This window comes from Castanea sativa, chromosome 1 (genome assembly GCF_040712315.1).
Source record: "Castanea sativa cultivar Marrone di Chiusa Pesio chromosome 1, ASM4071231v1".
Classification (NCBI taxonomy): Eukaryota; Viridiplantae; Streptophyta; class Magnoliopsida; order Fagales; family Fagaceae; genus Castanea; species Castanea sativa.
Window position 1 is genome coordinate 59,277,501 of NC_134013.1, and position 21,096 is coordinate 59,298,596.

The 21,096-nt window shown below is 30.7% G+C and overlaps 1 protein-coding gene across 1 annotated transcript; it reads right to left on the reverse strand.

The window, feature by feature from the left end:
• Positions 1-2,461: 2,461 nt before the first annotated feature.
• On the reverse strand, positions 2,462-5,686 carry LOC142611691 (putative UDP-arabinopyranose mutase 2). The gene is made up of 4 exons (XM_075783796.1): positions 5,144-5,686; positions 3,420-3,670; positions 3,162-3,330; positions 2,462-3,008 (listed from the first exon to the last, which is right to left on the reverse strand). The coding sequence occupies exons 1-4, from the start codon at positions 5,474-5,476 to the stop codon at positions 2,673-2,675; spliced, it is 1,089 nt and encodes a 362-aa protein (XP_075639911.1). The 5' UTR covers positions 5,477-5,686; the 3' UTR covers positions 2,462-2,672.
• Between the last annotated feature and the right edge of the window lie 15,410 nt (positions 5,687-21,096).

Sequence of the window (21,096 nt, forward strand, 5' to 3'; positions counted from 1 at the left end):
GGGTTTTTAAGGATTTAAGGACCTGATTTGGTAGGGAAATTTTTGTTTTTGTTTTCAAAACAATATATAAAAAAAAAAAAAAAAATTGAACTTGAAACTAGTTTTCAGATAATAATTTTTATATTTTACGTATTTGACTCTCACTTTTAAGAACAATTTTCAAAATATTAAAAACAAAAAATAATTGTTTAGGAGACCTTTTCTATTTTTGAGATTTAAAAATATATATATATATTTACAAAAAGAAATGTGTAGAATCTACGATTACCTTTTATTGTGTGGATAATGATAAGGGAATATTACTTATCATGTACTTTTTTTTTATAATGGTAAGTTTCAAATTTGAAAGGTAGAAATCATTTTTGTGATAAAGATAAGCTCCTTAATTTAAGAGATAAAAAAGTTTGAACAAATACGTGAGGTCCACTATTTTTAATCTATTTACAACTATGTCATTAAAAACATTTTCTATATCCTGAAAGAGAGATGATATGTCCACAACATATTCACAATAAATCATAAATGGTTAGTTTATACTAGTTCAAATTTGAACCTAACACCAAAATTACTTTTTTGTCCCAACAATAACAATCTGCCACTTATGATTTATTGTGAAAATGTTGTGGACATATCATCCCCTTAGCCGTTTTCAAAATCCTATTCTATATTAGGAAAATATAATACATTTTTGAAAACTTTATTCAAAAAATATTAACTAAACAATAATTCAAGTGTGAGACCTATTATTTTATGGATGGCAAAACAAAAAAGTATATTTAAATACTCTTACCAAATAGATACTAAAATTTTTAAATTGAGACTTGAGAGTTGAGAGGGAGTGAAAACTAAATCAAGTTTTGAGGTTTTTTATTTATTTATTATTGTTATAATTATTATGTGGAACGTGAGAGTTTCTGAAAAATATAGGCTAATGGTTTGTTAACAAAAAGGAAAAATATATACGTTCACACCGGAAAGTAATGCTGGTGCATTTTGAAAGTAAACCAAAGAGTAGATTCTGATTAACCTTATGGAAGTTCTTATAATTTCCATTTTCCACACCCTAAAAAATAGGGGGAATAAAGATTGAAGATTCTTATGTACAGGTGTGGTAGGATTAGGAAGACTAGCATATTCCATGGGATAAAACCATTGAGCACATTGGCCGTTTGTTAACATTGCCAACCACATCCAAACTGTCTAGCAATGAGAACTGAGTGGTGACAAGGTGCTACCCACATTCCCGAACATGAAAAAACAATAAAATTAGGAAGTAACATAAGAAAACAATAAAAGTAGTAAGTAATATTTTATATATATATATATATATATATATATATATATATATTTAAAATAACCTGCAAACATTATTAAATTAAACAAAGGTGCCTACAATAATGCGAGACTGACTTTTGGAGCTTCACGCTTAATATTACAACAAAAATGGCTTGTAAGCCTAATAGCAAGCTTGGCAGCTGCGTGGGCAGAAGTACTAAGTTTGGCATAAGTAGGCGCATTGCGCAACAGCATGATTAGTGTCCCATTGATGAGATCCCAACAATTGAGCCTAAGTCTATGAGACAGAGCGTCTTCACTTTCTCCTTTTGACTTTTTTAGGCATAAGTACTAAGTTGGGCATAAGATAACCTTCACAACTCATTTTTCAAATACCAACTTCTTGGAAAGGCTATAATGATCATTGACAGAATATGAAAAAGAAAGAAACCTAATCACCGTCAATCAAGCAAGCAGTTGTAGATAGAAATTAATGTGGCGTTTGGTATGGGGAATCCACATTCCTAGGAATGTAGCTATTCTTATGTTTGGTTTTATTGGGAGATTCCCAGGAATGTGAGATGATAATGTTTGGTGTATTCCCAGAAATCTTAAATGAATTATTTGTTTTTCTCATTTTGTCCTTAGATTTGAATGTGAAGTACCAAGTCCATTAAAAAAAAATCTTCCTTTAAATAAAAAAAAATATATATATATAAACTATTAATTAGTCCTTTAAAAAAATATCTTAATCTAAATAGATAGATAAAAAACATTATATAAACTATCAATTAGCAACACATTCATTAAAACTGTGATCTAACATTTCAAAATGACAAGAATAATACAAAAATAACTATTAGCAGAGTTATTTATCATGTTTATGTTGTTTTGGTGGGAAAAGATAAAGACAAGAGAGAAGATATTGATAATTTGTTTTATAGTTTATCTTAATTGCTTAAATGATAAGGAAAAAGGGTTAAAATTGTCAATTTATAAAAAATACAATTTCTTTTAAGTTTGGGAATCTGGATTCCCACCTGTTTTAAAGGGAATCCACATTCCTACTGAGAGGGGTTTAAGGATTCCCCTGGCATCTAATTCCCTAGCATAATTTGCAACCAAACATGAGAATCTTTAAACATTCCTGGGAATCCTAAAACATTACCCCATACCAAACGCCACCTAATGGTAAAATCAACTATATTTTATTGATCTAAAGCTCATAACATGAAGTAAATAAATATAGAATTACACCCACCAATCTGCAAAATCCAAGGGAGGACCAAATGGGTCAGGGAGAGGATAATTAAACATCACAATGACTATAACTACCAATAGTTCCAGTTACTATATAGTAGTAAAATAATGGGCAATGGCAGTCATCAAAAAATCTATCAAGCTTTGCCATTGGATAGTTTGGCTGATGCTCCTTCGGTGTTTAGCTCATCCCAAGCACCAATCCATGTGACCATAGCATCCGCCAGCTTGTCGAAGTAAGGATCTACCTTACTGAGCTTTTCCTTAACCTGCTTGGAAAGTTCAAGGTAGCACTGCTGAACACTGGTGCATTCTTTTGGAAGAACAGCTGATTGGAAGAATGGAATGATCTCTTCCTGCCAGAAGATGCCTTTGTACTCCTTCTTCAGATTCACAAATGGGTTACTAGCTTTGCTGTGCCAGATATAGGGAAGGCCAGTCTTCACTCCCAAACCCAAATGGTCGCATATCACCTAAGCAATCATCAATCAGAAATTCATTAGGTGTTCCATAACATTACTAACAATTTACAATCCGGCTCTGATGGTACAAAAAATCAAAAGGAAATGTGAACATCTAAGGTAAACAATGAGTAACATGACAGTTAAAGGGAAATGAGAGGCAACCTTGACACACCAGCCAGCCCACATATCATCGTAGCGTCCAATAGGCTGACCATCACCCATGAGACCAAAGTACATTGCAGGGCCAATAAGCTCACGGTCAAATGCCAAATTCATACCGCACATGGGGAACAGGGTGCCCTTTGGAATTGTCAGAACCATATCCACATACCTTGTAAAAAAAAAATCATAATACTCAGAATTGTATATAAGTGAAAAGGTAAATTTCTTTTGTTTTTTTCTAAAGAACAAACTGCCAACCTAGTGTTCCTCTCCCGAGGCTTCACGAGCTGTGTAGGTGCGTCATAATCAGGGATGTTGAGCCAGAGGCCATGAGAGACTGCAGTTTTGGCACCCTCGCGGAGACTAAATGGATATCCACGGACGAAATCTGCACCTTCACGGTAAGGGTCATACAGGGTATTGAAGAAATGCGGGGTGGATGGGCAGAGAAGGTTCTTGATGTGCTGCTCAAGTGCATTGATTGATTTGCCAGATGGGTCTTTAGCAACCTAAGCATCAATAGATTTCCACAACATCAATTTTGGTGACAATAGATGCTGACATATTGCAATGGTATAAAAGAACATACAGCCAAACCATTTTAAGTCATCGTACTAAACAGGGAAAGATAACAATAATATAAAGAAAACAATATTTAGGCACATGCATGACCTGGTATTAAAATATAATTTCATATTTTAAGTTGAAACAATTTGAATTATAGTACCTTCGACATAATAAACTATCAAAACAAGGAGCTGTCCTAGCACTACCAGCCAGATCAATGATCCCATAAGACAGATTAGTCAAGTTCCAAAACACAGTCATGGATCAATGTTCTATTATGAAACACGAGCAATGAATCGAAGAAGACGCTGGTTCTCAAAATATTATTCAAATGCTTGAATTCTAACTAATAAATAGGATAAAGAAACTTGAGAGACGCATCATTGAACAGTATGATAGAAGGCTTTTGAGTTTGAACATCCCAAAGCTGGCCCACAAATTGTAAAGGTCCCACTAAAGCACAGGCGGGAAGTCATTTGAACAGGGCCATTTAGTTACTTTACAGTTATTCTTATTCAAAGCTAATGAGTTTAGGCTGTCATCTTTAGTTACATCTCAATCAAAATTAGGAAAAAGTGAAGATTCATCTTTTTTTTTTTTTTTTTTAAATCCTAGGAGCATATGATAACACAACCATTAACAATCATGCAAGAATATTAAAACAAAAATTTACAGCTGTGGCCTGTAGGACTAAATAAAAGATACAATTAAATCAAGACAGCTATATCTCAACAATACTCCAAAAAACATAAATTGACTAAAATTTGAGACCTTTGACAACAACAGTCTATAGATGCAGAGCCCACTTAAACATAGATCCAAGTAAAGAAGTTTCAAATCTCATAACAACAATGCTACAAAACAAAACGTGTCTTACAAGGTTATTAATTCATGTTTAATTTAGATCGGAAAACAAAAACATTAAAGTTATAATATGTTAAAATCTACCATGACCACATAATTCACATATGTCACTGTCATAGTAAGAGACAACATATACACAAAAGTAATCCAAAACCCATCACGTGAAAGATCTATCAGCGGTGCTTGGTCAACATAAAATTGGACCATTTTGAATCACAAATCTGTGGAAATGTTTAAAAAATTGAAAGTTTTGTTGTATAATCAGATTCATAGAATTGAAGTCCACAGAATTCAGATTTGATTTATAAACAAACCTACCCAATAATTTTGATGCATGACTCGTATCTAATACTCAAAATTCAAATATTGCAGATCAAAAAAGCTAAATTGAAAAACATGCAGATCAGATCCATGCCACCACTACAAAAACAGAATTAGCAGAGAATATGAAATCAAAAGGCAAAATATAAACAGATTCAAGATCAATAACACCCAGAAAGAAAGGAAAAGCAAAACCCAGATAGGAAAAGGGAAAAAGGAAAGAACTTTACAAAGCAGTCATCGTCAATTGTGTAGATATACTTCTTCTTGGACACCATGTAGCCAAAGCAACGACAAGCTGAGTCCTTGAAGGAAATGCAAGAAGCTTTAGGACCCAGAATCCTGTTGATATCGTTGCGGTTGTAGAGTTCATAATCGAAGCCTTCAGGGACTTTGATGACCTTTGAAGGGTCACCATCTTGGACAATGATGAGATGGTAAGGCTGAAAGAATGGCCTCCACATCTCAAGGAAGTCGAGGTTCCTGATTGTGGGGATCACAATGTCAAGCTCATCTTTCAACAATGGCGTAGGGGCAATCGAAGAAGCTTCAGCGGAAGCCATTGGCAAAAGAATCAGAGAGAGAGAGAGAGAGAAAGAGAGAAGTGAGAAGAGAATTGTGAGAGAAGAAGCGCTTGTGTGTGGGGAATATAAGTAGAGGAGTATGTGGTGGCACGTGCGAAGCCGGTGATTTCGGCACGAGTGGAGGAGGGTTAATAGTGAGTGAGACGTGTCCGAATTTTTTAGGTTTTCAAGACTTTTTCAAAGGCTGCCGGTGGGCTATTGTATTGTATTGTATATTTGTATTCAACTATTCAATTTTGCATTAACTGTTTGTGAGAGTGAGATTGTGTTTTTTATTTAGGAAAAAAACAAAAGAATGTTATTATTCAAATCTTGAAGTAGATCTGCATACGTTCCCATGTTTGGGATGTCTATTAAGGACTCTTTGGGTTATCACTAAATAGCCTAGTAATTATCTTATTACTATTCATTTTTTTATGGGATTATCTTATTTATTTCATTTATATATCTTTGATGAACTATTTCATATATATCTTATTCATCCCATACAGGAATATATGTATATTCTTTTTAGAATAATCCTAGAGATACAAATATTTCTATAAAAAATTTTACAAACTGCTGATGTGGTAAGTAGTTATTGGTAAATGAAAAATTGATGTTAATGGTGGGCATAGATGAAAATCAATAAAAAACTAGTCACATAAAAAATTTGTAAAAATATTATAAAATAGTTTATAACTTTAGCATTACTCTTTTTTTATATATGGTATGTGGATTGGGATCCCATAATTAAGTACAAGTCACGTACTTATACTATGTTTGAATGGAAGAGAAGGGCAAAGTATAAAAGAATGGAAAGATAAAGAAAAAAGTATTTAATCGTGCGTTTGGATTCAAAAGAGGAAAAGAAAGGAAATATTACACTTTTGTTCTTCTAAATTACTATAAACTAATAAGAATACAAAATAATTTCACAAAAAGAGTCAAAACTTTTACAAGGTATAAGAGTAATTTTAAGAAAGGAAAAATGATTGGTCCACAGAGATATTTTCCCTTCCATTATTCTTTCCTTCCTCTATTTCTTTCTAACCAAACAAAAGTTTATTATGTAAAATTATATTGCTCTTGATTCAGTTAATTAAAATCTCATATACAAATAAACAAAACAAGTCCGTTAAAAAGTTAAAATTAGGGAAGCCTTCGTTGTGAAAATTTACCAATATTCATTATGTGTTTAATACTTTAATATGAAATCTACACTTACAAAGATGTATAGTAATGATGTTTATTATCCACCCCTAAATTCAGATTATTTTGAATTTTGCAAGTATAAAAATACAATAAGAAAAAATGTAATCCAATGGAGAATTTATTAAAATTTATGTTCAATAAAAAATATTAAATGATTTAATATTGTTTAAAATTAAATTAGGTATAACTTTAACCCAAATTTTGTATATAACATAATATATATATATAATAATAAAAATACATGGTTTGATTTTAATTAAGCCCTTCAAAAATAAATTTCTGTTTCAACTATTGAGAATTTTGAGAGTAATATTTACATAATAATGTATCCTATTGAATAAATTTTATGCAAGTAACTTTCAAAAGACAGATTTGTACGTATAAAGTTGGTCATTAATTAGCAAGGTACGTAGTTGACCCTATTTAAAGAAGACCCTCTCTCGGGAAAAAAAAAAAAAAACCGAGACAATCTAATGAAGTGATTAACAGGCTTTGAAAACGTCATTCTCTTAGAGTCCGTTTGGTTGAGAAAATGGAAAAGTAGAATGATAGAAAATAAAGAGAGGATGGAAAAGTGGGAGAATAGAAAAGATTTTAGTTTCTCTCATTTGTGTTTGGTTGGGAGAATGGAAAAGTGGAGGGATGAAAAACTTTTTTGTTTGATTGAAAATAAAGTTTGTATAAATTTATCATTATGTCCCTATTAAATAAAGCAAAAAGTAACACATTATACTTAAAAAAAAATTATGTATAGATGGATACTTCATTAAAGTAAAAAAAAATATCAAAAATTAACCTAAAACTGTTTTCTAAAAAAAAAAAAAGGAACAAAAACAAAAACCACCCAAAATTAATGAGAAAATAAACATATGAGGACCAAAAAATTAAGAAAAAAAATAAGAAGAAAGCTAACACGTCCAGACAAAATCAGAGAAAGAGAAGAAAAAAAAAAAAAAAAAGCCAAATCACGTTAGTAAGTAGAGAGAGAGAGAAAAAAAAAAAAAAAAAAAAAAAAAAAAAAAAAAAAAAAAAAAAAAAAAACCAAGCATGTCAGTAAACAGAGGAAAAAAATCAAAGGAAAAGAAAAAAAAGCCAAGCATGTAAACAGAGAAAGAAAAAATCAAAGGAAAAGTCAAAAAAAAAAAAAAAAAAAAGCCAGAAACAGTAAAAAAGATGGGCAGTTTTGTCCAAATATTTGTTCCACTTTTCACTCCAATTTTCTCTCCAATTTGAAGAGATTGTATTTTGAAAGGGGAGGAAAGAAAACTTGTGGGCCCCACCACTTTTCTCTCCCTCTCAACCAATCAGTGAAAAATACTATTTTTTACCCAATTTTCCTCTCTTTGTTTTTCATCCTCCTTGTTTTCACTCCAACCAAACATACCCTTAATGAACTATCTTTTGTTCGGTATTAATTTTTAATGACTTTTGAACTCAAACAAATGAATTTACAGTAACGACATTCTCTTAATGGCCTATCTTATGTTTTGCTGGGTATTACTTTTTAATTAGTTATTTTGAATTTTTGATAGAAATTTTGAATGAGTTTTTTTTTTTTTAGAGAATACTTAATGAGATATTGATGTGAAATAATCCAGAGCATTTTGATGCGTTATGCCCTCTCATTTTGGCACCTCCCAATAAGTGCTTGGGAGTAATAATTTATTCACATAATATTACTACTATATTAGTCATTATTATCATATTTTAAAAGTTTTTTTTTACAGTAAAAATTATAGTAAACGTAGCATTTTCCTTTAAATAAATTTTAATTCAAAACAATCACATTTCTTACATCAATCTATTTTTTATGATAAAACTAGTAGTAATTTTAATATTTTCTTAAATATTTCTAGTTAAGAATTTATATACTAATATAACTATCAAGTAGGGATGACAATTTTGCCCCACCCGGCTTAACCCGCCCCTCTCTGCTTCACCCAGCGCGGGTTTTCCCAGCCCTGCAAAGGTAGTGGGGCGGAAATAGGGCAAAATTTTAAACCCGCACCACAAGGCGGGGTGAGGGTGGGTTTAGACCAAGGAAGTCAATACCGTACCGGAGGCTGTACCGGTTTGGCCACCGGTACGGTATATTTCGGATACCGGTCAATACCGGTGTACCGTTTCGGGTTTACCGCTATTTTATATATTTAATATATATATATACACACACACAAAATCTCTATTTACCATAAAACATTACCTCAAAAATCCATATTTACAATAAAACATTACTTCAATTGTTCATTGCATACAAACTTACAAAGGAAAAAAAAAAACACAATATAAAAGAAATGTAAAAGAAATTTTGTTGAGGCTTGAGAGTGAGACGCGGAGAGGGAGAGAAGTGAGAATGAGAGAGTGAGGGAGAAGAGAAACCGGAGTAGAGAGTGAGAGATGTGAGAAATTTAAAAGAAATTCTGTTGACTCAAGTCAGTGAGAGTGTGAGACGCAGAGAGGGAGAGAAGTGAGAACGAGAGAGTGAGGGAGAAGAGAAAACAAACCGGAGAAGAGAAAGAGAGAGGGAGGCTGCGGCAAAACACAAAATAGGAATGGGGTGATTTTAGGGTTAAGCCGAAATTACCATCCTGCCCTTAAAAAAAATCCCCAATTACAAAAAAAAAAAAAAAAAAAAAAAAAAAAAAAAAAAAACAGAACCCAGAACACATTTCGGACCGGTATGCCTTTACCGGCCGGTACGGCCGAAATCTTCCGGTACACCCGGTACAAGGCCGGTACACCCGGTATTTGGCCCGGTACGGTATGGGGGGTGTACCTGTACCGGGGTACTGGCCGGTACGGTATGTACCGGCCGGTACCGGCCGGTACGGTACGAAATCGCCCCCCCTGGTTTAGACTTTTTAGATCCGCTCCGCTCCGCGTTACTAAGGATTATAATTGTAAATTTTTCATACTCTAAAACCCTACTATTTAAACAAACATATCAATATTAGCTTATTTTATTCTACCTAATGTGGTTCTCTGTCTTTATTTTGTTATTTGTTATTTTTTTTTGTGATTGTCTTATTAAACACTTGGATATATTATTCAATTTTTTCTAAAAATTTATTTGATCTGATGGGATAAATTTAGTTGTAATTTCAAATAAATTTTATTAATGAAATAGGTTTCATTAAAAAAATTGTACTAGTTATATGGCAAATTAACAAAAAGTAGAGTCTTATGGGGTGGGGTGAAGTGGGGTGGGACTTTGCAAGGCCCCAAGGGGCGAGAATGAGGTGAGAAAGTCTTTTCCATCATGTGGGGTGGGACGAAGATGAGATAAGATAAAATCATGCGGGGCGGGGACGAAGACCCCATCCTTCGACCCTGTCCCTCGCCATTGCCATCCCTACTAACAAATTTGAGTTTGACATTATTTGTTTCAACTGTTTATGATTTGTTTAAATTGGTTATAAATATTTGGAGAACATCAACAAATATTCTGCAACTTATTCTTTAAACCCAATAAATCAATTAAAATAAGTTGTTCCTAGCTGGAGATTCATGCCATATGAGTTCTCTCACTACTCACCCATGTGCGTTTAGACATTGAAACTGATTTTTTTATTAATTTTGGCTACTGTAAAATTAGCTTCCATTAATTTTAGGGAATGAGATACATAAATCTCTTCAAACAAAGTGCTTTGGATATAATTTTCTATTAAAAATTAGTTAAAATAAAATTATGGGTCCGCATTCCTATAACAATTGTTAGTTTGTTACTAAACATTTTTTAAAACTTTTGACAAAATTTTTATGAAAAATATAAAAATATCTTATTAATGAGTGTCCTTATGACATTTATTAATAGATAATTTCAAGGAAGTTTTAATATCACATTTATAATAAATATAAAAAAGTTGTCAAAATATTTAATTACTTTTTTTATTAAATCAATCTCCTTAAGGCATTCATTAAATTTTCTTCATTAAAAAACTATTAATTATTTTTTTATAAAAATTTTCTAAAAAAATATATTATAAACTAATGTTCTTAGAATCTTACGCAATTAGTTAACTTTTTCCTAAAATTATATTAAAAAATTAAGAATTTAAAAGAAAGTAAACAAATAAACAACAAACACATAGCATTGAAAAAAAAAAAAAAAAAAGCTTTCACGGTTTTACTTAACGGACAGGTCAAAGACTAGTCTTAGTAGTCTAGTCTTTGAGGGAATGAAATTATGAATTGTCATAAGAATTCTACCGACAGAGAAAAGAAGGTGCTTTTTGAATCTTTTGATGCGGAGGGAAAGTCGGAGGTAGACCGTAAAAGAAAGCGTGTGGAATTAGGAACTTACACGTGTTTTCGATCTCTCTGCGTTAATGAGTGAGTGAATAAGAAAGGACTACCTTAAATCTCGCAATTAAATGTGGGTTTATGTATGTAAGCATAAGTAACTCCTCAACATTAATATTGCGTCCACATCGGTCTCCTAACAAATTTTAACTAATAAATTGTTATTATAATTGTTCGACAATTTTAAGTAATAAATTGTTAGTGTAACACTATAACTCTTCAACGTTTACAACTGTCATGTAACAAATTTTAAGTGAGAAATTGTTAGTATCATTTTACTCAAGGTGCATAACAGTCATGTAACAAATTTTAAGGGAGAATTTGATGGTATATGTAGCTCCTCAACAGTAATATTGGGTTCCACAACAGTTAGCATAACAAATTTTAAGTAACAAGTTGTTAGTATAACTCCTCAACGTTTGCAATTTTCACAAAACAAATTTTAAATGACAAATTGTTAGTATATGTAACTTTTCAATAGTAATATTGCATCTACAACAATCTCATAACAAATTTTAAGTGAAAAATTAAGCTTTTGTAAAAAAATTTGGTCTATTTTAGCTTTAAGAACTTTTTTTCCCACCATTTTACACCTTCACTTTTTAAAACACACCACATCAGAAGATTATTTATTTTATATTACATTTTATAAAAATATTAATTTTCTTGATTTTTAAAATTGTTTCTCTTTCTTCACACACAATAACTACCATCTGCTTTCTTCTTTTAAGCCTCGTTTGAGAGAAGGGAATGGAATGGAAATGAATGAAAAGAATAATTTTAGAATATTATTCTCTTCCCTTGTTTGGAAGTTTGAATGGAGGGAATGGAAAGTTCATTCCCTTATTTGGGAGTTTAAGTGGGAGAGAATGGAATGGATAGGAGGGAACACTAATTCCTTTCTATTCCCTTAAAACCTCAAATTTTCATTCATCCCGAATTTGGGAGGAATGGGAGGGAATGAAATTAGATTTAATGAATTTTTTACTAGAACTCTCAAAATACCCCTATATATTCAACTCTTTATTTTAAAATAAGGGTTTAATAGTAATATTGTCATAAAATGACTACATTCCATTCCCTCCATGTTACTCCCAAACAAGATTACTTACATTCCATTCATTTTCATTCATTTATTTTAAAACATCCAATCAAGGTTACTTAATCCAATTTCATTCCATTTTTTCCATTCCTTTTCCTTACTTAAATACACTCTATTCCATTTCATTTTTTTTATTCCCTTGTGATCATTTCATTTCATTCCATTCTCTTATGAACTCCCAAACGAAGCCTTATCCTCAAAATATTTAAATAAAGAATAAAAAAATTAAATGTACAATGAAGAGCTCTAATGTAAATTTACATAATTACTATAACAACTATAGACATGGCAATACGGGTCAGAATTTTCTGACCCGACTTGAAAAATACTTGACACGAACCCGATTTTTTAACCCGAAACAAAAACAAGTTAACCCATGACTCGACCTGACCTGGATAACCCGTGACTGACCCGTTAAAAAAAATTTGCTAAAAAAATATTTAAACTACATGATACTAGGTGCATAAAGCACAAAGTATCAAAACTAATAGTCCATATATTATAGATATAAAGTTATAAACAAGTAAAACTATTGTCAAGAAATGACATGAGAGAATGACTATTTGAGCTTTTTCTTTTTTTTTGCTAAGACTATTTGAGCCTCATCACAACCAATAAAAGCTAAGCTTCACAAATCACGAACATGATATGAGAGAATGAGTTATGAGACAAGACAATACAAGGATGTCAAGACAACCATTTAAAAAAAAAAAAAAAATCTCATTCAATACCAGCTATAGTCCATTGTCCAAAGCCAAAGGCACACACAATGCACAAACCTGAAAGTTGAAACGTGACAAACTTGAGCTACAATTTGCAAGTATGAATATTTGCAGTACTGAATTTGCTACCAACGTTGAGTAGATTAAGATTGAGGTGTAATTTTTATAAAATATTTACTTATATTTCTTTATTTAATATGTTATGTTTATTTTTAAATCTTTTTTTGTTTAATTTATCTTTCTAAGTAATCTAACTTTACTATTATTTTAAATACAATAGGAACATGTACATTTAAGAAGACTGATAACTTGCTACTTTGCTAGCTTACTTGTTTTGTTTGTTTTAAGATCTATCTCTTTTTGAAGATGTAAACTTGTAATTATATGCATTTGGACAGTAAACTATTAATATTGAAGACTTCTTCCATCATGAATTTATAACTATAAATCATTTTTGTTATGCTCAAAACTGTCAGAATTGGAAGGATATTAACAAGTGGCATTAAGTGCAATTCATTTGCTTAATTGATTTCATTCATTATCTCTAAACAAGTTGTCCTTGATTTATTTTTGTAATTGGAAAAAAAAAAAAAAAAACTTGTTTGAAAAATAAGGGTCAACCCGACCCACAACCCATTTGACCCGATTAAAAATGACCCGCTTTGACTAGTGACCTGTTTGACCCGCAAACCCGATTGATCCGACCCGCCCGTTTTGCCACGTCTAAACAACTATATATTTTTACATAACTTTGTATATATTGAAATGGGTGAATTTTAGTATTAATTGGTTAAAATGTGATTTATTTTTTCTATCATAACGCAAGTACTCTATAGATAAAAAATTACTCTCATGGTGGACTAAGATTAAAATTACATACAGTTTATCCCTTAAAATTTGGTTGTAAAATTATTTTTATTATTTTTTGATGGGATGGTTGTAAAATTATTGGCTACGTAGCATTATTCAATTTATTATTAGGCTAGTATACACATTATTTAATATTATTATCTTTATATATATAATAATCGGTAAAGTAGAGAGAAATTCAATTAAATTTCAAATGAAATTCAATTAGAGTCTAATTTTGCGTCATGTGTCTCATCTAATCTAAATTTTAGAATTTTGTGTCAAGTGAGTTAATTTAGTATAAAAATTGAATTTCAATTAGAATTTAATTTTGCGCCACGTGTCCCATCTAATCTAAAATTTTAAATTTTTGTGCCAAAATTAGTTACTTTAATGTAGAAAACGAGGAGTCCGATATAATAAACCATAAAAAAACATAATCATATAACTAAAAAAAAATCCAAATTTATAAGTCATCTATAATAATAATAATAATAATAATAAGTAAAACTAAGAGAAAATCCAATTAGTTTTCAAATTGGAATTCAATTAATGTCTAATTTTGCGTGATGTGTCCCATCTAATCTAATTTTTTAAAATTTTGTGCTAGTGAGTTAATTCAATGTAAAAATTAGAATTTAATTAGAGTTTAATTTTGCGACATGTGTCTTATCTAATCTAAGTTTTTAATTTTTGTACCAAATGAGTTAATTTAGTGTAAAAAACGAGGAGTCCAATATAAGTAAACCATAAAAACGTAATTTTTGAATGATTTTATATTTATGAGTCTTTTTTTTTTTGTAGAACTAAAAACAATTCAAGTTTATAAGTCATATATATATATATATATATATATTAATAAATAAAGCTGAGAGCAAATCCAATTAGATTTAAAATTGGAATTCAATTAGAGTTTAATTTTACACCAGGTGTCTCATCTAAACAAAATTTTTTAAATTTCAAACCAAGTTAGTTAGTTAAGTGTCAAAATTGGATTTCGATTAAAGTTTAATTTTATGGCATGTGTTCTCCATCTAATTGAAGTTTTTTTTTTTAAATTTTTTTGTGCCAAATGAGTTAATTTAGAGTATAAAACGAAAAGTCTAATATAAATAAATCATAAAAAAACATAATCATATATCTAACGCTATATATAAAATTAGGGGAAAAGAAAGTTTGAATGATTTTATATTTATGAGCCTTTTTTTTTATATATAACTAAAAACAATTCATTTGGCACAAAAATTTTATATATATATATATATATTAATAGGTAAAGTTTAAAGAAAATCCAATTAGATTCTACCATTGAAGTCCAATTTTGGGCCATGTGTCCTAAATTATTTATTTTTAGAAAGAGTTTTATTTCTTAATATTTGAGTCAAATGTGAGACCATATCATAAATATCCATTCAAGTGAGTTATTGTGTACAAAAACCAAAGAGTCTAGAATTAATAAACATAAAATATTTTTTTTTTAAAATGGACAATTTATATTTTCTATCTAATAACATTCTTACAAGACTTTTTAAATAGTTAAAAACAAATATAAGAATGACTATCAATAATATTTAAATTATGTATGTAAGATTATTATACTATGCATCTTAATGTGTATTTTGTAAGTATATCCATGCATATGTATAGGGTTACAAGCTAGTTATTCATAAAGCAGACTATTCATAAAGCAAGCCTGCACCGACTCTTTTTTTACGTTTTTTTCATATGGTCTTGAATGCCTTTTAAGTTACCTCGCCCAAATAACAACATGGTGCATCCCTACTTCACTGGCTTAAATGAATTTTCTTGAAAAACTCCAATTTCTCGAACTGTTATTTATTATTAGGTTAAGGTGTTAATTAATTTTTTTTGTAGGTAGGATTCGAACTTAGAAAGTTTTTTTTTTTTTTTTAGAATACTAAGTATTTTTAACACACATACGGGGAGAGGGGAGAGGGGAGAGGGGAGAAGGTTTTTTAAAGAAACTTACAGTGGTGTATATCCAAAATGGTGTAACTCTTGGATATATAGCACAGACTTTAAACCTCTTTAACTCACACTCATTTTTCAATGTGGGATTAACCCACTGTTTTTTCTTTTGAGAATACTAAGTATTTTTAACACACACGGGTAGAGAGGAGAAGGCTTTTTAAAGAAACTTATACTGGTGTGTATCTAAAAGGACCTAAATATCAATTAAAACTCACGTTGTAAGGTAATTAAAATGAAATGATATGGAATAGATTTTTAAGGAATACCATTTTATTTTGAACTCCCAAATATAATTATATCAGTGTCATTAAATATAAATTAATAATAAATATGCTACATATATCAACATTTGAATTTTTAAATATTACTATATACAATTTTATTTTATTTTTCTCAAGAGAGATGACTTCATCTAGAGTAAGTTCAGCGATGTCTCATTGTTTAGCAGTAATAATGGTAGTGATGCAAGTGAAATCAACAAGATTATTGATAGAAAAATCGATTGAATTAATTAATAGAGATAATACAACATAATTTTAATCAAATTATTGTTGAACTAGACTCATTACATGTGCTTTACATATGCAATAATGCTCTTTTTTATTTATTTATTTGTTTTTTTTTTTTTTGGTTTTGTGTTATAATACTTAAAAGTGATGCTATATGTGAGGACTAAAAGGACCTAAGTAAGTATTTGGGCCTTGGGCTTTATTAATGGGCGCTAGTTTGTTTTGGACTAAAAGCCCCCTAGAACTGTAGGTCAGCCCATGAGTCGAGAGTCCGAGGATTCGTCCGAGGACGAATCTCTCCTCGGACAGACCCACGATGACCCTGGGATTCGTCAAAAAGATCAAGGGAGAGTTTTAGAAAAACCGTTGATTAAGAGGGGAATTTAAGCACCCTCTGGACGCAACGGTGTGGGAAAATATCTCAGAAAAAGGCTGCTACCTCCACATTAAAGACTCTGCACCTACCTCCCTAACCGCATTAATGGAAAAATGACCCCTGAATAGTAGAAGTCAGCCTTCTTGCTATTGTTTGAAGACTTCCAGAGGGTGGTGGATGGGATAGGTGTCTAATAGGGTGATTTGCGTTACACGTGGATAAAGAGGGAAGAAAAAGAAGTATTTAAGAAGGAAAGAGGGTAAAGAAAAGGGGGGAGATATAAATGTTAAAGACTATAACCTTTGAAAGAAGAAAGAGAAGTAATATATAAGTTGTCCTTGGCTTACGTCCGAGGAGGTTCTTTTTGCCCTGTTTGTCTATTGTTTGCAAATACTGTAACATCCTAGCCTGTTCATCGAGCTTCGAATATCACTAAACTAGATTGCGAGCCCACACTCTACAAATTTAATTGTTTAAGGCTCATCGGGCCTGAGCCCACGTGTGTTTTTGGGTCCAGGCGCAATTGTGCCCTTACACTATATAAATAAACGTGTGTATTTTTTTTTTAAGAAAAAGGAGGTAAGATAACGTGAAATAATGTTTAAAAATGAGATAGAGAACTGTAAGAAGTTAAAACTTGATGGAACATTTTAATTTATTGATTGGGATAAAAATTGTGATAAGTAAAAAAAAAAGAGATTTGAACAAAAGAAAGATGATATACGTTAGTGTGGATGAATGGAGATTTGTGATAACTATATAGAATTTGAATAACAAAAATTTTGAAATGTTTTAAAGAATTGAAAAAAAAATAGAAATTTTGAGATAAGAATGAGTAGTTTTTACATGAGGAAATGAGTTTTTTTTTGGAAGAAGTAATTTTGTAATTTTTTTTTTATGAAAATAATTGAAGTATTTTAATTCAAATAGATAACAAATACAAATATGAATCAAACATTTGAATACAAATGGGTGGTGAGAATAATGAGTTTATTTTTTTTTCCTTTGGTACATGAGATAGTATTACTGTTTTAACCTTTTTTGCTTTTTTGTAGGAAAAAAAATTAAACTAAATGATATGTTATTTCAGAATTTGTATGAGAATATTTTGGTATGCCAAAAATTGAAGACCAAACAGAAGAATCTTCTTATTAATAGTATATGTGAGGGCAAGGAAACTAAGCATGTTTTTTGGTTATGGGCCAACCCAAGGACCAGTAGGCACCCGAGGATGGTTAAAGGGTTCATGCATACATAAGCCAGAAGGTCAAGGAGAAAAGAGGAAACTGACAAGGCAATCGGGGTTCTCGAAGAGCAAAGCCACATCGGGAGTGCGGGAGTGCTTTAGGAAGTCAACCATTTTGGAAAGATAAGCTTCAGGGGAAGTAGCAGAGTCGTATCAACAACATACGGAAGAAATATCTGGGGAAGGAGACTATCACTACCACATTAAATGCACTGCATCAATTGAACTGGCCGCATTTATGGAGAAATGATACTTGAACAGTGTCATCCCAGCTCACAACCCTTCTTATTACCTCCAAGAGGGCCTTGATGGGACAAGCATCCAAGGAATTTCCTAGAAATTGAACAAGTGGAAGGCTGGGATATATTGAGAATGAACTATATAAGGAAATGACTTTCATAAAAAAAGAGGCGCGCAATCTAGAATAGAGGGAGAAAGAAAAAGAGAGAAGAACACCTTGTACACAGAGAAACTTGATCAAATATAAGAACATTTCGTCCTTGTACTAGACTGAGGAGTGATATTTTTTACCATTTGTGTTAAATCCTATTGTCTTGAACCCAATCTACTTGAGGCCTGCGCTTACTTAGTTCAGTAGTTTGCTTGTAAAATCCACTCTTTAACAAATTTATTGTTTTGACCTTGTTGGGCTAGCTTCCACTGTTCTTAGTGGGCTTAGGTTCCAATTTGAGCTCTTACAGTATAGATATATACAAGAGCTGAAACTTTTATTTTTTTAGAATCGAGATGAAACTAAGTAGTAGTACTTTCAAGAAATTATTGTTGCATATATACAAGAGTTGAAACTAAGTAACAGTAATTCTAAGAAATAAGTTTCAACTACTCCTAGGACTAGGAATAAATTAAGAGGATAGCGTTAATGAATTGGTGGAGGATCTCTAGTTGAAGGTGAACTACTCCTAGGACTAGGACTAAATTATTTTTCATTTTTTTTAGGTAGTTTTATAACTTCTTATTAACCACTTCTCCTAGCCTTGGTTTTAAATATTAAACTTATACATGACATAATTGCCAAACTAACACATGATTTAATTTTTATTTTCATAGCGTAAACAAGTGTCCCCTACATCCATTTATTAGATGCTATCAAGGAATTTGAGTGAGGGACTCCTATACAGAGCCAAGTTTTTATTCTTCACTATTTTTATCTTAAATAAAAAATGCTATGAGTTCCAATTAACTTAATTAATAAAGTTTTTGATGGTTAAATAAGAGATCTAGGGTTCAATCCTTGCTTATATCAAAATTCAATTGTTGTCTTAGTTTGGTAATAAAAATGACAATAATTAGAAGTGAATATCATAAGTTGAAACTCTAAAAAAAAAAAAAAAAAACTCATCTCCATATAATTTAAAAAGGTATCTCCTGTTACTAATAATACATGTAAGTTGTAACAAGCCTTTCAAAACAAGTAATTCCTACACACTTGTGGGCATACTTATCAAAAGGTGAATCGTATTATGAATCGATTTTTGATTTTTCTGTATCATTTATCATATCGTATTTTGTATTGTAAGATACACAACCACTTAAAAAAAATTAAAAAAAATATAAAATTTAATTTTATTAAGTGTTTACGTGTCTATATATATATATATATATATATAAAAGGTATATTCAATACTAGACTCATCATAAGTGCTTTGCGCTTGCAATTAGGCTCAAGGTAAAACCAAAAGTCGATCAAAATAGGCTCAACATTACAAAAGGATCAAATACATATCTCAATAGAAATTAAGACCGGGCTTGTAGTTGACGATCTCTGTCGCTCTCGCCAAGTTCTTTGTCAACGACAACCACCTCTAAATGCATACCTTAATAAAAAATTATTTTCTCCATATAAATTAGATATAATGTACCTTTAAATATTGAAATTCAATGGATTTCAAAGGTTGCTTCGTTAGAGCTTGTCATGAAATTGGTGGGTTTGTTAAACTAGAATGAATCTGTGAAGTAGAAAGGTGGGAGACGTGATATGCTTGATAATGGCTAAAGGGAGTTGAGATAGCCACGGGTAGATGCAAGTTTAATGTGTTCAAATGAGAGCAATTTTGTACCATAAGAAGTTGAAATCCAATGGGACATTTGATTTTTTTTTTCTTTCTTTCTGATACAAGATAGAAACTCTATTGTAATCTAATCTAAGTATATATGTGTGTGAAACTCCTTCCTAAAGACTTGAACCCCGGCTCTTGCCTCCAACACCCCACAAACATTTATACTTGTGAAGTGACCATCGCACCAAAGGTTTGCAGTGGTCATTTGAATTTATTGATTGAGATAAAAATTGTGATAAGTAAAAAAAAATTTTGAGATTTGAACAAAAGAAGGATGATATACATTAGTATGGATGGATGAAGATTTGTGATAACTATATAGAATTGTTTTTAAAGAATTAAAATAAAAAAACGTAAAATTTTTGAGATAAGAATGAGTAGTTTTTACGTGAGGTAGTTGGTTTTTTTTTTTTGGGAAGAAGTAATTCTATATTTTTTTTAATACACGTAATTGAACTATTTGAATTCAAGAAGATAACAAATATAGATAGGAATTAAACATTTGAATACAAATGGTGGTGAGAATAATGTTTTCTTTTTCTTTTTTTCCTTTTGTACATGAGAGGTAGTGGTTTTTTTTTTTTGGAAGAAGTAATTTTGTATTTTTTTTATAAACATAATTGAAGTATATGAATTCAAATAGATAAAAAATACAAATTGGAATTAGACATTTGAATACAAATGGGTGGAGAGAATTTTTTTTTTTTTAAAAATCTTGTGTATGTAGATAGTTGAAGTTTTTTTTTTTTAATTTTTATTTTTTTTTATAAAACATAATTGAAGTATTTGAATTCAAATAGATAACAAATACATATAGGAATCAAATATTTAATTTTTTTTTCTTTTATACGTGAGATAGTATTACTCTTGTGACCTTTTTTGCTTTCTTGTAGGAAATAAAATTAAGCTAAAGTGTATGTTCTTTTAGAATTTCTATGAAAATATTTTGGTACGCTAAAAGTTGAAGATGAAACAAGGGAATTCTCTTATTAGTAGTATAGATAAATTTTGAATATATTCAACTAATGACTAATTTATTCATCACTTATGTAATAATATTTAACAGGCTAACAAAATAAATCAAACTAGCATGTATTTATAACATACACAACTGAATTGCTTAAATTCAAAAGTGATAATATATTACAAATGACCAAAAAATAATAATTTATTTTCATCATATTGCCTAATCAACCCCATCTAAGTCAATGTTATCATCAATTTATCAT

What these genes read in the sequence shown, in the direction of transcription:
- LOC142611691 (XM_075783796.1), bottom strand. Translation starts at nt 5,476, where the DNA reads ATGGCTTCCGCTGAAGCTTCTTCGATTGCCCCTACGCCATTGTTGAAA. An exon ending in CAATTGACGATGACTGCTTT is followed by an intron (nt 3,671 to 5,143) that starts GTAAAGTTCTTT and finishes ATTGATGCTTAG; the next exon opens with GTTGCTAAAGACCCATCTGG. An exon ending in GGGCTGGCTGGTGTGTCAAG is followed by an intron (nt 3,009 to 3,161) that starts GTTGCCTCTCAT and finishes ATGATTGCTTAG; the next exon opens with GTGATATGCGACCATTTGGG.